The sequence below is a fragment of the Neomonachus schauinslandi genome, chromosome 5 (genome assembly GCF_002201575.2).
Source record: "Neomonachus schauinslandi chromosome 5, ASM220157v2, whole genome shotgun sequence".
Classification (NCBI taxonomy): domain Eukaryota; kingdom Metazoa; phylum Chordata; class Mammalia; order Carnivora; family Phocidae; genus Neomonachus; species Neomonachus schauinslandi.
Genome location: NC_058407.1, coordinates 106,956,923 through 106,971,158, shown reverse-complemented (window position 1 = coordinate 106,971,158; position 14,236 = coordinate 106,956,923). Strand labels below are relative to the sequence as shown.

The following is a 14,236-nucleotide window of genomic DNA, read 5'->3' as shown; positions in this document are numbered from 1 at the left end:
GATTCATTTATCACAAAGATGGATTACTGGGACTCTCCCAGATGCAAATAAAATTCCTTAAAAATAGTATCAGAGGGACAATGAGATGTGCCAATGTTTTTGAACTGGCCTGGCAAGGTAATCTGTGTCTAACAGATGTTCAACAGATACTGCAACTAACTAATGGAGTCCCATGTCCCTTGATGATCCAGGCCTGGAGGTATTGCAAATCGCATGCCATTCACAGCCAAGAAGAGCCAAAACAAGAATTTTAGATTCTTCAAATGCTTAAAGCCACACTGTATGAAAAACACAAATATTCTCACAGACCTATTTTGGATCCATAAGGTCAATATCGCCAACCACAGCTCCCACTCACGGCCCCTGAATCCTCAATCCACTCTCGTAGAAACCACCTGCCTGATGGGGGCAAAGCATCTCTGCCTGTCCAGGCTCTACTTCATTATCCTGTAGGCCTCAAGGACCCACCTAACTGAGAGTTGAAGACACCAAGGGCCCTAAAGGCTAGATAAGCCTCACTTGCCGAAATCCATAAATCCTTCCAAAGAATCAGACCACTCAGAGAGAAAAGCCACAGCAGACTACCAGTGGCTTTTAGGGGCAGGAGGTATTAAAGAATTTACACAGTAAAGTGTTGACCATATTTAATATTTACCAGGAGCATATATATAAATCTGGTGCTTTAACTTGACTGCATGGTCAGTCAAAACTAGATAAATATATACGTAAAGATTTTTACTTATTTTTTATTTTATATTTATATAGATTGTGTTTATATATTATATATTTATATATTATATTATACATATAATATGAGTATAATAATATATATTACATATATTTATAGAGAGAGATATATATGTATATATAAAAGCTCTGACCCACTTAGGATGCAGCTCAAGCACACCACGTCTTAGAAGCCCCTCCTTCCCCAACCTGAGTCAATCTCCTTAGCATCCTATTTAATTCCTATCACTCTGTGTGCAATATATTGTATACAGTCTGTCAGGTGACACCAAATGAGAGGAACTTGGGAGGTAAATGAGGTCTTGCTCATTTCTGTATCCCATACAAATTGTATCCACAATTTGTAGCACCCAGTAGCCCCTGGGATAACTGCTGGGGAGGGGGATGACCAGCCACAGAGGCTGTAAGATGGGACATGTACAAAAACCTTGGGCTTATTCAAAAATCTTTAAGCCCTTGAATATTTCACAAAGCTTAAACATACAGACTGAAGGAAAAAAAGGAAATGGAAAAGAGGATAATTAGAAACAAGTATTTATCCTCAGTTTTAGTTTCTGTTACAAAAGGGGTGGTTTTTAAAAGTTATACTAATGCAGCTTGCAAACTCAAAAACAAAACTCTTCTGTATCAGAGTTATAATTATACAGAATTTCAGTCATTTTTCTACGTCCTCCTCCTTTCCCCCACAGGCCACATGGTGACTTTGTGAAATTTAGAAAAAATCCTCATGCCTCCTGTTACTGCCAGAAAAATCACCCTAATTGTCCACATCCACAGTGACTAGTTTTATGGTACTCCTAGGGATTGCACAGTCCCTAATTCCTTCACCTATGTCCCCCCAACACTCCCCGGTTCCATTTGCATTCCTCCCATTGCCCCCCCCCCAGTCTTTTCAAAGAATTCTTTAAAACAAACAACAACAACAACAACAAAACGCAGGGCTTGAACTCACAACCCTGAGATGAAGACCTGAGCTGAGATCCAGAGTTGGCCACTTAACTGACTAAGCCACGCCCCCAGGAATTCTAAGTGACATTAGAATTTAAGGTAGATTTGGACTTAAAATTTTACTTTACTATTTCTCTGCCTAAGTGCCTGATGCAAGTCCAATTTATTATATAACCTTCAAAAGACTAAGTAACTACTGCTGTTCAAACTTTGTACGCGGCATTAAATGACCTATTAAGTAGCAAAGCAGAGACCAGAAAACAGAGGCCAAAGATATCTGCTATTTGGTTGTTATGCAGATTTATTTGGAGGGAACTGTGCTCAGGTCATGATGATCAGAAAGTTCTGATATGGCAAACTTTTTCTTTTAAATCACATTTGTCTTCACGAAGACAAAATATATTTTTATTTTTAAAATATATTTTCACAATTCCAGAATTATATGAGGTCAACATGAAACTATAGCAGTATTTTTTGTAGGTGGGTGGTTTACAATTATTTTAGATACCACTATTTATAACCTTTGAAAATCTATAAAGGAATTTATCTTTTCACTATCAAATTTTTTTCTTTACAAATTTATACCAGAAATGAGATTTTAGGGGGACTTATTTGAAGGGACTTTAGAATAATCATTTCCTAATCTGATTGTATTCAAATCAGCAAATAAGTCTCCTCTAAACAAAATTTAGGCAAATTTGATTTATATCTAAATTAGAATAAACAAAATGCATGGTAAAGTTTACAAAATAAAGATTCTCTAACTGAAACTGTTAGCCCTTCATCGGAGCTGCTGGATGTGCTTTAAAGTTCAGAGTATGGTATCTTTGAACATACACTTTAATCCAGACTTTATACTATTTCCTCTGTTCAGATTGACATTACTAAGTCACAAGATTTTAGACTGAATTCATGTACACGCAGGAAATCCTCTAGACTCCTGAAGGTAGTATTCTTCAGCAGTTCACTTGGATAATCTGAGTTCTGCTGTGAGCTGGGTTCAGTGGCCTGTTGGTCTTTCCTTTGCTCCAGGTGCAGTCAGCACCTGCCCCCCCACCTCCCCGTACCCCTGCCAGGAAGGTTAACAGCATCTGGGGCTGGGCCAGGCAGGCCTCTCTCAGAAGTAACCAAGAATTTCAGTTAAAACAGGGTACTAAAAAAGCACAAGTTCGGGTTAAGATTCATTTCTTGCCCAATAATATCTATTCAACTTCTAAAATTATAATACATTTGTAAAAAAAAAAAGTTAAGCTGAAAGAGCCACCCACCCATCCCGATACCTCACCAAAAGGAATCACCTATGAGACACTTACCTGGCCCCAAAGTATTTTCTTTTGAGAACAAACATTTTAAAAACTCTGTATTCCTAAGGATTCAATCCTGTAACCCCTGTATAGTCTATGACGTAGAACTAATAATAAAAGACAAAAACTGATATAGAAAATTCAGTTTTAAAAATATTTGTGAGTTTTACAGAAATATATATATACACTCTAATATACAATGATTCATTGATCCATTCATTCTATGAACATGAGTCCCTTTTATGCAATTTCAAATATATATTTAAGTAATTACTACATATTCATAGAATATATGAATTATCTAGTCATTTTCTGTACTGTAACAACACAGAAAGCTTAGAATTTCCACATTTCTATATAATTATCTATTTTAGTGGAAGACGCTAAGGACTTCCCAAACACTTCCTTGATTGGAAAATACAACAAATATTTTTCAATCAACTACTGTTTCTCCTTAAGTTACACAAAAATCAACCAATGAGGAACTGATGGAAAGAAAAGGAATGAAGCAGCAAAAAAGAGACTAATTGGACAGCTATCCACACTGGGGGCTGGGGGGTCAGAGGAAAAGCTCTAGAACATCTGGGAAGTTAATTTAAAAATGGATCTTGGAGTCATGTCTTGATAAAGTCTCCCCAAAAATTGAAAATGCATCTCACAACAGGGCTCCATATAAATCCTCATGAATTTATATTAATAGTTGACTGATATTCCAGCTTTGTTCAGGAGAAAGAAAGAAAATAATACCAACCTAAGACCACTATATACCAGTAAGATTGGTACTTGAATCCATGGGTTCGGACTGTTTACAAGACAGGAGGGCCAGGTGGTTGGGACAGAATAAAAAGATGAGTTATCATGCCAAGTTGCATTTAAAGCAGTATCTTGGAGCTTCTGTTAGATGGTTAAAATCAAATGAAATACCAAAACAGCTCAAGCAGATATCAACCACAGTGTGGCTAGCTCATCATCAAAGCCCCAGAAGTTCAGTGCCCTGCAAAGGGAAAGACATGAAAACAAAAGCAAACACACTGTGCTGGAAAATTATTTGCCTGATGACTACCAAGGTCTAAGATAGTTTTCCCTTATCCTCATATTTCTGTGGAATATTTAAGCCTTCTCTAAGGCTAAAATAAATATATAAATAAACAACCCCCATTACACATTACTTCTACAAACAAATTGTGGTTTCAGGCAATGTTAATCAACAAAAAGAATTAAACAAGAAGTCTTTAAAATTAGCCATGACCTTATTTATGGCTTCATTACTTTCAAGATTTCATTTGTTGGGTTGTTTATGTCACCTCAGCCTTTAATTTAATTGCTGCATCTCTAACTATATTAGAACAGCTTAATGAACGGTGATTGCTTGTTTTTACCCACCAAATTTTTTTTTTTAAGATTTTATTTACTTATTTGAGAGAGAGAGAGAGGGAACACAAGCAGGGGGAGTGGGAGAGGGAGAAGCAGGCTTCCCGCCGAGCAGGGAGCCCGATGAGGGGCTCGATCCCAGGACCCTGGGATCATGACCTGAGCGGAAGGCAGATGCTTAACGACTGAGCCACCCAGGCGCCCATTTACCCACCAAAATTTAACATTTGCACAACATATAACGACCAAAGAACCACTTAATTCACCCATGTATTTCATGAAGTTGGATTTATACTTCTAGAAGATCCTCTGTTTGGAAAGTAGGATGTGAACCAATATGACACAGTCTGTTATAATTAGGAATGAGGCTGAAACAGGAGGTCTTGGAGGCCCACAGATGCCATGTTGAGGGCTCAGACTGCATTGTGGAGACAATGAACAGCCACAGAATAATTTTAACCAAGGGAATGAGATGTCAGATCTTCACTTTGCATAGAAAACTCCAGGTACTGGGAGAAGTAGGGATTTGAGGAGAACAAGACTGGAGCGCAGACAGGGAGATGAGTTAGTAGACCCCTGCCAGTCCACATGTTGTGGTGCAGAAGGACAGAAAGGATTTGGAATTATTTAGAATGTAAAATTGGTAGGCCTCCATCACTGAATGAGGTGGGGGGTGGGGGAGAAGGGAGGCTGGCTGCCAAAGAAAGATTTATGTCTTGAGTAAATCTGGGGATCTTGGAGATTAGGCTCATGAAACTAGAAGAGGCTTGGAATGAAAGTGATGAATTTGGTTTTGGATAGGTTGGGTTTAGGTACCTGAGAGACCCAGGAAGCCCACACTCCCAGCTGGTAGTTAGCTCCAAGGGTGTGGGGCTTAAAAGAGAGGACTGGGCTAGTGCAGGTTACCCATCACCAGTGCCACACAGTAGTTAAAACTTTAGCCAAAAAAACACATAGGGAGTAGCAGTGGTCCAAAGCTATTTCCCTAAAGAATTCAAACTTAGCAGGAAAGAAGAGAATCCTTAAAGAGACAGTTAAGAAACAGTCCTATAGGAAGTAGGAAGCATGAGGCAAGAGTAGCACACACAGAAGCACAGAGAACAGAGTTCCAGGAATGCCAGAGTGATCCCGAATGGAAAGAACTGAAGTGTTTACTGGACCAGGAATCTAGGAGACCATTAGGAAACTATAATTACATTGTGGTTTTGGAGGTCGGAAGTCCAAAATGGGCTTCACTGGGCTAAAACCAAGGTGTCAGCAGTGTAATGCTCCTTCTAGAGGGTCTAGGGGAGACTGTTTCCTTGCCTTTTCCAGCTCCTAGAATCCACTTGCATTTCTTGTCTCGTGGTCCCTTCCTGTCTTCAAAGTCAGCAGACCAGCATCTTCGAATCTTTCTCTGATTCTGACTCTCCCGTCCCCCTCTTTCACTTAAAACGACTCTTGTGATTCCACTGAGCCCCTTGGGATGGATAATCTAGGAAAATCTCCCCATTTTAAGATCCTTAATTCAATCAGATCTGCCATGTCCATTTTGCTGGATAGATAGAGCGACATATTCCGAGGTTCCAGGGATTAGGAAATGGGCACCTTGGGTGGGGGTGGAGGGCATTCTTACGCCTACCACATAGAAGGAATGTGATGTGGGAAAGAAGACCCAGCAGTTTATATCAAATCTAGATTAATCTTTCAAGAAGTCTGGATTAGAAATGAAGAGGAAAAATAGGGCAGAAAATAGCTAGAGGGTAAAAAAGGATTTTTTTTAACAGCATGATAAAGACATCTGCATGGTTACCCACTCTGTGGAAGAGCCAGCAGAGAGGCACATGTTGAAGAAGGAGCTGAGAAGGAGGAGTGATGGAACCGGTTCCTTGCAGGGTGGGGTTGGCAGAGTGCACACAGAATTGGGCTGGAAGAAGGAGAGCTGACCCACAGCAAGTAGGGAGAGGGAAGGAGCCGGGGCGCAGATGAAGGTGGGTGGTAGGTTTGGACAAGAGAGGCAAGTTGAAGGGAACAACCCAGTTTGGGACATTTGCTGAGGTGGATGGAGCTAGCCGAGGTCAGAAGGTCAGAAAAAGACAGCTAAGGACACTGAGAAGGGACCCGGATAGAGCACATGAATTAGCAATGGCACCAACTTGCAAAACTCATCATGACAATGAGATTTACTACCTTTGAGAATGACTTTCTCATATTTCAAGAAAAGCAGAGATGAAGTAAATGTAAGTAAATAAAGTGGTATTTGACTTTTTGAATAGCAAATATAACTTTGTTATGTGACCCAACATTTTAAAAAGAGCACTTGTTTAATAACTACCTATATCTAAGAAAATTAGTTTTGTTGTTTGTCACACTTCCTTTTGACACAACTGGATTTCAGTTTTAATGCGGGAAAAAAAACAAGTTCAAAAGGGTCTTTTCTTTTAAAATCCACATTTTCTTTTTAGTGGTAAAATGCATGCATGCAAAAAGCATATGATTATGGTATTTATGTTTCCATTAAGGTGTCCTGAACAAGCTGGGGGAGTCTAGCCTACTATTTTCCTGCTATTTAGATTTATAGCAGCACAGTACCTATTTTATTTCAATTATATTTGAGGACAATGCACTCTTGGTGGCAAATGATTGCCTGGTGACACTCAGCAAATGTCCATTAGAGCTGTTTTTCTGTAGAGTTTTTAACTACAGATTCTGGTATCTGGATATAAAAATATGAATTGCTTGGTATCTTCAAGTAAATAAAAATATGATTGACCAGCATTTCATCATTTCTTTGTTAGAATTCAAAGCATACCAAGCTTTTAAACTTACATGAAAAGAAACTTTTGGTAAGTGTCAAGAAATACTGAATAAAGTTTATGAATATCACACCTGGCGACCTTTTAAACAAAATGATTATTTAACCATAGGTGAACAGTGGACATACATGAATGCCAAGATAAAGCTATGCCCAATATGCAAACTAACAATTATTTCATAGCTTCACTGTTAGCCTTAATAAACTAACTTACATTAGAGATCCATTTCATCTTGTTTGTTTGTCTGTTTGTTTGTTTGTTTCATTAGCCCAAGAGTACTGCTTTCCAAAGGGTGAATGGACTGGTTGCATTATAGTCAACTGAGGTGCTTGTTGAAAATGTGGTTTCTTAGTCCTCGACCAGACCTACTGCATCAGAATATGAGGGGAGGTCAACACACCTGCATTTGTGAGAAGCATTCCAGGTTCCTCGTATACATGCTAAAATTTGAAACTTCACTATTCTAGAATGCAGTCTGTGACAGTTCTTAAGATTATGATTCCTGCCCATCCATCCTACCTGGAGATAACCTGATATAAATAGAAATGACAAAATTTTAGACAAGGTTTAAGAAGTTCAAGTTTCCATATCTCCATGGAGCTTTGCAAGCTTGGAATCAGCAAGAATTTCATGAAAGTAGAACACGAAGAACTTCAAGGAATTTCATGAAAGTACAATATGAAGACCTTCAAATTGTCAAAGGACTGAAATCAAATGAGAGATCACATTCTTAGACAACTATTCCCCGTACTTATTCACTCAACTAAGCCATTTTACAGTATCCAGCACCTACAAGTATTTACACTGAAGAAGCACTCCACAAGGCCTCATACTGAACCCAGTACGTCCTAATTTAAAGAGAAATGTTCATGATGTGATGTGATTTATGGAGAATACTGGAGACCAAGCTATTTAATGACTAAAGTTGTATCAGTAGAGATGCATGCCCACACTTTTACATGTATGTTATGTGTAAGGAATAAAACCTATTTTAATCCATTTCAATTCCATTCTTTGCTTGTTTCTGCACCCAGGTGGGGATGCTGTGCTTTCCTGAGGGAAAACACCCATTTCCTAACAAACAACAGCAACATCAAACACTTAAATAGGGTTTATTGTGGACCAGGGACAGTGCTAGTGCTTTTTATGTATTTTTTTATTATGTATTTTATACAGAGAAAGAGCACACATGTGGGAGCAGGGGAAAGGGGGAGGGTAAAAGGGAGAGAGAGAGAAGCAGACTCCCTGCTGAGCGCTGACCCCACCCCCACCCCCCCCCAACCACCATGTGGGGCTTGATCCCATGACCCTGAGATCATGACCTGAGTCAGACGCTTAACCAACTGAGTCACGCAGGCACTCCAGTGCTTTATATGTATTAACAGACTTAGTCTTCCCCAAGCCTGATAAAGTAAGTGTCACCGTTATCCCTATTTTACAGATGAGGAAAATGAAGCAGAGAATTTACACAGCTGATGGTAGAAGAACCCAGAACCAAACTCAGGCAGTGTGCTCCACAATTCAGGCTCTTGTACGTTACACTTTACAGCAGCATTGTTGAGAGAGGTAGGAGTTGCCAGGAGATGGTGCTGTATTGGAGTGAAGAAGGATGTATGCTAGCAGACATTTAACTAATAACATTTATTTAAGTACAGGCTAAATAAAGTGAAAAGTAGAAGAGCTAACTGAGCAGGACTAGAAAACTTTGCCCACTACTTAATTTCCCAAAATACTGTGGAGATGATTTGACCAGGGCACAGTCCTCCAGACAGTCTTGATCTAAGGATGATTATTCCCTTTGGGCTCTTGTGTGCATAATTTACTAGGTTCCAAATGCTATTTGGCTCCACAGAACAGAAATGATGGAGCGTGACTTAAACAAGTTAAGACGCTCAGTTGCACAGGTCACAACGAGGGTGGGCATGCCAGGATTAGAACCGTTGTTCAAGGGAATGGGCTGCTTCCCTCTTCCTCCATGTGGCCTTCATCTTCAAGATTGTTAGATAAACCCTACCTTGGAGCACCCACCCAAGTTCTAGGCAGGGAGAAGGGGAAATGGCAAAGGGGAAAAGCTGAGTGGGCTCCATTTTTTCCAATCAGAAAAAAACTAGCTTTGCAGAAAGAGTTCCATCCAGATCCGCTTCTAACTCATTAGTCAGAATGATGTCACATAATCACCTTTCACTGCAAAGGAGCCTGGGAAATTGAATTTTTACCTGGGCACATTGCCAGCCTGAACAAAACTGGGATTCTATTAAGTGAGGAGGAAGGAGAGAATAGGTATTGGGAAGGCAGTTGGGATGTCTTCCACAGTGGGGAAGAAATGTATCAGAGAGCACTGTATCAGACTCTCAAGTATCTAGTCAGCTGAAGATATAATCAAGTAGGAAATACAATCTTGCCAAAGAAGTATAGGATTATGAATCATTTACATAGCTAAATCTTTGAGGTCTCTGGTTAAAATCAGAATAAAATATAAGTACACCAATATTTTTGTGAATTTAAGCCTTATTATTCACATAAAACAGAAGGGTAGGGTTGGCTTCTCTTTAGCATCAACCCAAAATGAAAAGTCAAAATGTTACCAAGGGCATTAATGAAATGTAGTAACAATGACACTGTGACCAACACATACAGTCAGATAAGAGTTCAGGCGTCAGTCAAATTAAACTGGCATGGAAATATAGATGAAGGTACCCCATAAAAAAAAAGCATTTTATAAATCTGTGGAAACTGAGAAAGTATCCTATTTTGACATCAAATTCACAGCATTTAATGAATTAACCCTGGCTATTTCTGTGTGGGGCTAACAGATGCATATTTCTAACTATACGATCAACCAAAACGATTAAGCAGTGAAATTCCAGAATGCTGCTTTCTCACCGAACAATGAAAATCCCAGAAACAGATGCAGGCTACACTTCAGACTGTCAACTGACTACCTATATTCCCATGAAGTCCAAAAATTTGAATAGTAAATTTGCACCAGTTCACCAATTACAAAATTTGGTGAAATTTAATTAACTGATGGGAGTTTCTTTATTTGGTATATTCTTCACACAGGAATACATTCTGAGGAGTGCTAAGTTTTATTTGTTTTCATTTGAATGATTATTTCTTAATATAAGCATTTCTAGATCATCTTCTAAGTGTGTTATTTCACTGTCTGAATTTAAGTTTCCAAACACGAAAGCACCAAGAAATGGCATTTTCATTGTCTCAAGTTACTGATACCCGAAGCAAGTTGGACGTCACGTGTAAATGATGCCCTGAGGTGGCATGTAGACCAAAGGTAGCTGGGTGCGAGCATGCAAAAGAATCGCAGAAATCTTACAGAGAAAAGGGATGGGGGATGGAGTCAGCCCTTGGCTTGTAAGGGTAGGTGCGCAAACTCAAATGAACCTGCCATGGAGCAGCCACCACCATATTAATGATTTGTGTAAGAGTTTAGATTTTAAAACACATTATTGGCCACATTAAATTAATGTTGTTCATTTGAATGTAATGGTTTTGCTGTTTTGTTTGTATTTAATTTGTAAAGATGTTTGGTTTTATGGTTGTATAATGGCTGTAAACAGAAGGAGTTTAGCCCTATTTTATTTTTATACATATTTAAGTAACATTATAATCAAAACTATTTAATTCTGTACTGCAGTATCAAGAGATTGTCCTTTAAAAAAGAGTCTCTATTACTACTCAAGTCTGAGAGCCACTTTTCCACCACTTTCTCTCTGACAAAAAAAGACAATAACGTGATACCGTTATTTCCAAGTCAAATTCATATTCGGTGACAGGTTGGTAAAGAAGTACTTTACAGGTGTGATAACTCCCAACTTTTTCTATTACTAATGTCATTGTTTGGTGGACATCCTGTTCTCTGTAAAAATGAGAATTACAGAAAACTAGAAAGTTCCTGTGATCCTTTTTAAAGAAAAAATAAAGTCTCTCTCTCTCGAGTTGGCAGTGCCTTAGAAATCCTCTAGTCCAATCACCCTTTGGGGGCACAAATGCATAGAACTTGAGGTCCCCAGTGGTACACAGCTGTCTAGGCCATGCCTGAGTGAGGCTGAGGGGGCCTTTTGAATACAGCAATGTCTATGATGTGATTTTTTGAGCTGTTCACTGCCTGGTATGACTCATCCCCAAGACAAAAGTCTCCGTTGAAACGGCTTGCCAAGTGGCTTTTTGATAGAAATGAGTTCAGGAGGCTGAGTTTCAGTGTGGGGTCAGCCGGGTGCAGAGCTGAAACTACAGGCAGGGACGCTGGAGCCCAGGAGCAGATGGTGCTCTGAGCACTTACATCCTTTTGAAAATTTGCAGAAACTGTCAGGGGAGATTTAGACTCTTACGGGGCACCAGGTTTTCAACTGGGGTTTAAACAACCACTTCTGGCCTTCAAGGGTTGGAGAGGTCCCTCTGGACTCCCATCTCTCATGTCAGCTGGGACTTCGAAGCCCCTATAAGCACATGCACTACTTACTAGATTTCCAAACTAGATGTGGGAGGTGCTGGGAATGATTAATATTTTTATCAATGATCAATACAACATTAATTTTCTTTTAGTTCTTCCAAAAGTTACTAACGGGCAACGCCAATGTTTCTGCTGTCCTTTCTCCCAAAAAAACCACTTTCAATGGGACAGTCATGGCCTTGAAGTGCTATTTGACCTTCTACAAGCAGCTTTCACAAGTAGAGCAAAAACCAAGTAAGAAGTTTCTTATGAAAATGTCACTGTTACTGATAATGACCTTATTCTTTGAGTCCCGACACATCAATGTTGGTTAACAAGCACTTTGAACTTTCTAGGTGATCACACCAAAGGGGTTTAAATAAACCATAACCCTTCTAATGTTAACTTACATTACTTAACTCATTACAATCAACATCAAATAGATTTTCATAAAATAAAGAAAACCTAAAACCAAGCAAAAAAGAGGAAGAGAGAAAGAAAAAGAAAGAAAAGAAAGAAAAAGAAAAGAGAGAAAAGAAAAGAGAAAGAAAGAAAGGAAGGAAGGAAGAAAGAAAGGAAGAAAGAAAGAAAAGAAAAATAATAGGACTAGAGTTTTACCTTAAGGCCTGCTTATCCTTTTGCTACTCTTTAAAATGCTTCCTTCTGGGTTTGCCTGAAGGTTACCTGTTACATTTGCAAACCTCTATTAAAGCTGGAAGTAAATAACTCAAATATAGACTGCTTGCAAAATGTAGCAGCCAAATCACACACGGGTGCTAGAGACGAACTAATTCCAAATCATCTCTAGTCTTGCAGGGTCCGTAAAGTGCAGTACCAGAGACCAGCAGCACCAGCCTCAGACCAGACAACTTCTTAGAAATGCAAATTATAGGCTCCACTCCCTTCTAGGCCTGCAGAATAGAAATTCTGGGAAAGGGTTAAGCAATCTGTGTTTGAAGAAACCCTCCAGGCGTTCTGATGCAAGCCAAAGCTTGAGAACCACACCTTTTAAGTGAAACCTATTTTGAATGTTCAAAGCCTAGCTCCCCTCTAGAGAGCAATGATTATAAGAAACCATTATAATATATGATGAGATTAGTATATTGTTTATGACAATAACATGCATATGTTTCAGATAAAAATAAATGAGAATTATTTTCCTCCTGGACTAAACTTTAAAGGTGTTTGAACATAAAAATGGACAGGTGGAAAAATATGTTTTTAAAATGTTTCAGAATTTAAAATAAATATATAGCCATTAATAAATATATAACCATAGAGTTAGTTAAATTTTGAAATAAGTGTACAGTCATTAATACAGAGTCAACCTTTCACTCCTTTGTGCTATACTAATATACATAATCACACCTTGGTCTGTGGCTATTAACAAGCAATTTGGAGACTGGCTATATTATACATCTCATCACTAATTCTTTCATAATAAAAAATCATGTCACCAAAAAATGAGGCCCTTTAAGTAAATCATAATTCAAACAAATCAGGCCACTCTCCACCTATTTAATTACTGTAACTAGAGGCTCTGTTAGCAACAAAAGGAAATACAGCTTAAGTAGAAGAGCCATAATTTCAAGTTTGCTTTTTATTTGAGTTACAAACTAAAGGTTAGTTGTCCATTTTAAAACCATTTTAAGGACAAGATGAAATATGTTGGAATCATTAGAAAAGCTATCAAAACCTCTGCTCCTCTTTCCATTAACCTTCGATTTGTGTAAACTCAATACTTTTAGACACAATGGCTTTCTAAAGGCCATTAATAAAAGGCAGTCCTGGTATGAGAATTGATGAACAATCTACTCCCTTGTCAAAAACTATATAAAAGTTGATTTGGAAGCAATACCTTGATTGCTCCTGGAGCCTACCTGTCTACAGATGAAGGTTTGGAATTCCGCGGCTTCTTCACTTGGGCATACAAAGCATCCATCATATGTCCTTCTCTTGGGCTCTGGGGTCTGGCATTGAGAGCCATAGAACCTTCGTAGGAAGACATCCCCCCATACATCAACTCATCGTTACAACCCAGTGTCCGATGAAAATCTTGGATTTCAGCATAGTCACGCTCTCGAGCTTGTCGCTCTCTAAATTCACGAGTTTTGGCTTGAATCCTGTAAAATTAGAACAAAGTTGAAACAAGAGAAATGATGCCTTTTCTAAGAACTGCATATAGAAACATTCATCAAAATATGTCATCAAATACATTTTATTTCATGCAGCTATAAGAAGATTGATGGTATAAACAATGGTATAGTCATTTTAGATTGTCAAGGTAATATCATGGATGCTCCAAAATAACTTTAGATAGCTTTTGTTCATGTCAATAAGATAAGCCATGACTTACATCTTAATTTAAACTGCCACTTATTAATTAGTTTTAGAAATTCACCAGGAACAGATAGTTTTAGGCATCCACCTGAGTCTTACTCATGAATTTTTTTTAAGGCAAGAAGTGATTTTTTTTTTGAAGTTACACACACACACAAACACGCACACACGCATACTATATATGTATAGATTTATGTGTGTACATATTGTATACATCTTACTCATTATAAATATATCATACACATACAACATATTATGAAACCTAAACATGAATCCATACC

The 14,236-nt window shown here is 38.5% G+C and overlaps 1 protein-coding gene across 16 annotated transcripts in view; it reads right to left on the bottom strand.

Annotated features, from left to right (window-relative positions):
* The window catches only part of PARD3 (par-3 family cell polarity regulator), a 656,432-nt gene that overhangs the window by 137,938 nt on the left and 504,258 nt on the right, over window positions 1-14,236 (bottom strand). For all 16 annotated transcript variants that reach the window (XM_021685996.1, XM_044915499.1, XM_021685999.1 and 13 more), the window contains one exon: window positions 13,496-13,738. In XM_021685996.1, the coding sequence (XP_021541671.1) occupies window positions 13,496-13,738 (243 nt within the window). The remainder of the gene's footprint in view (window positions 1-13,495; window positions 13,739-14,236) is intronic.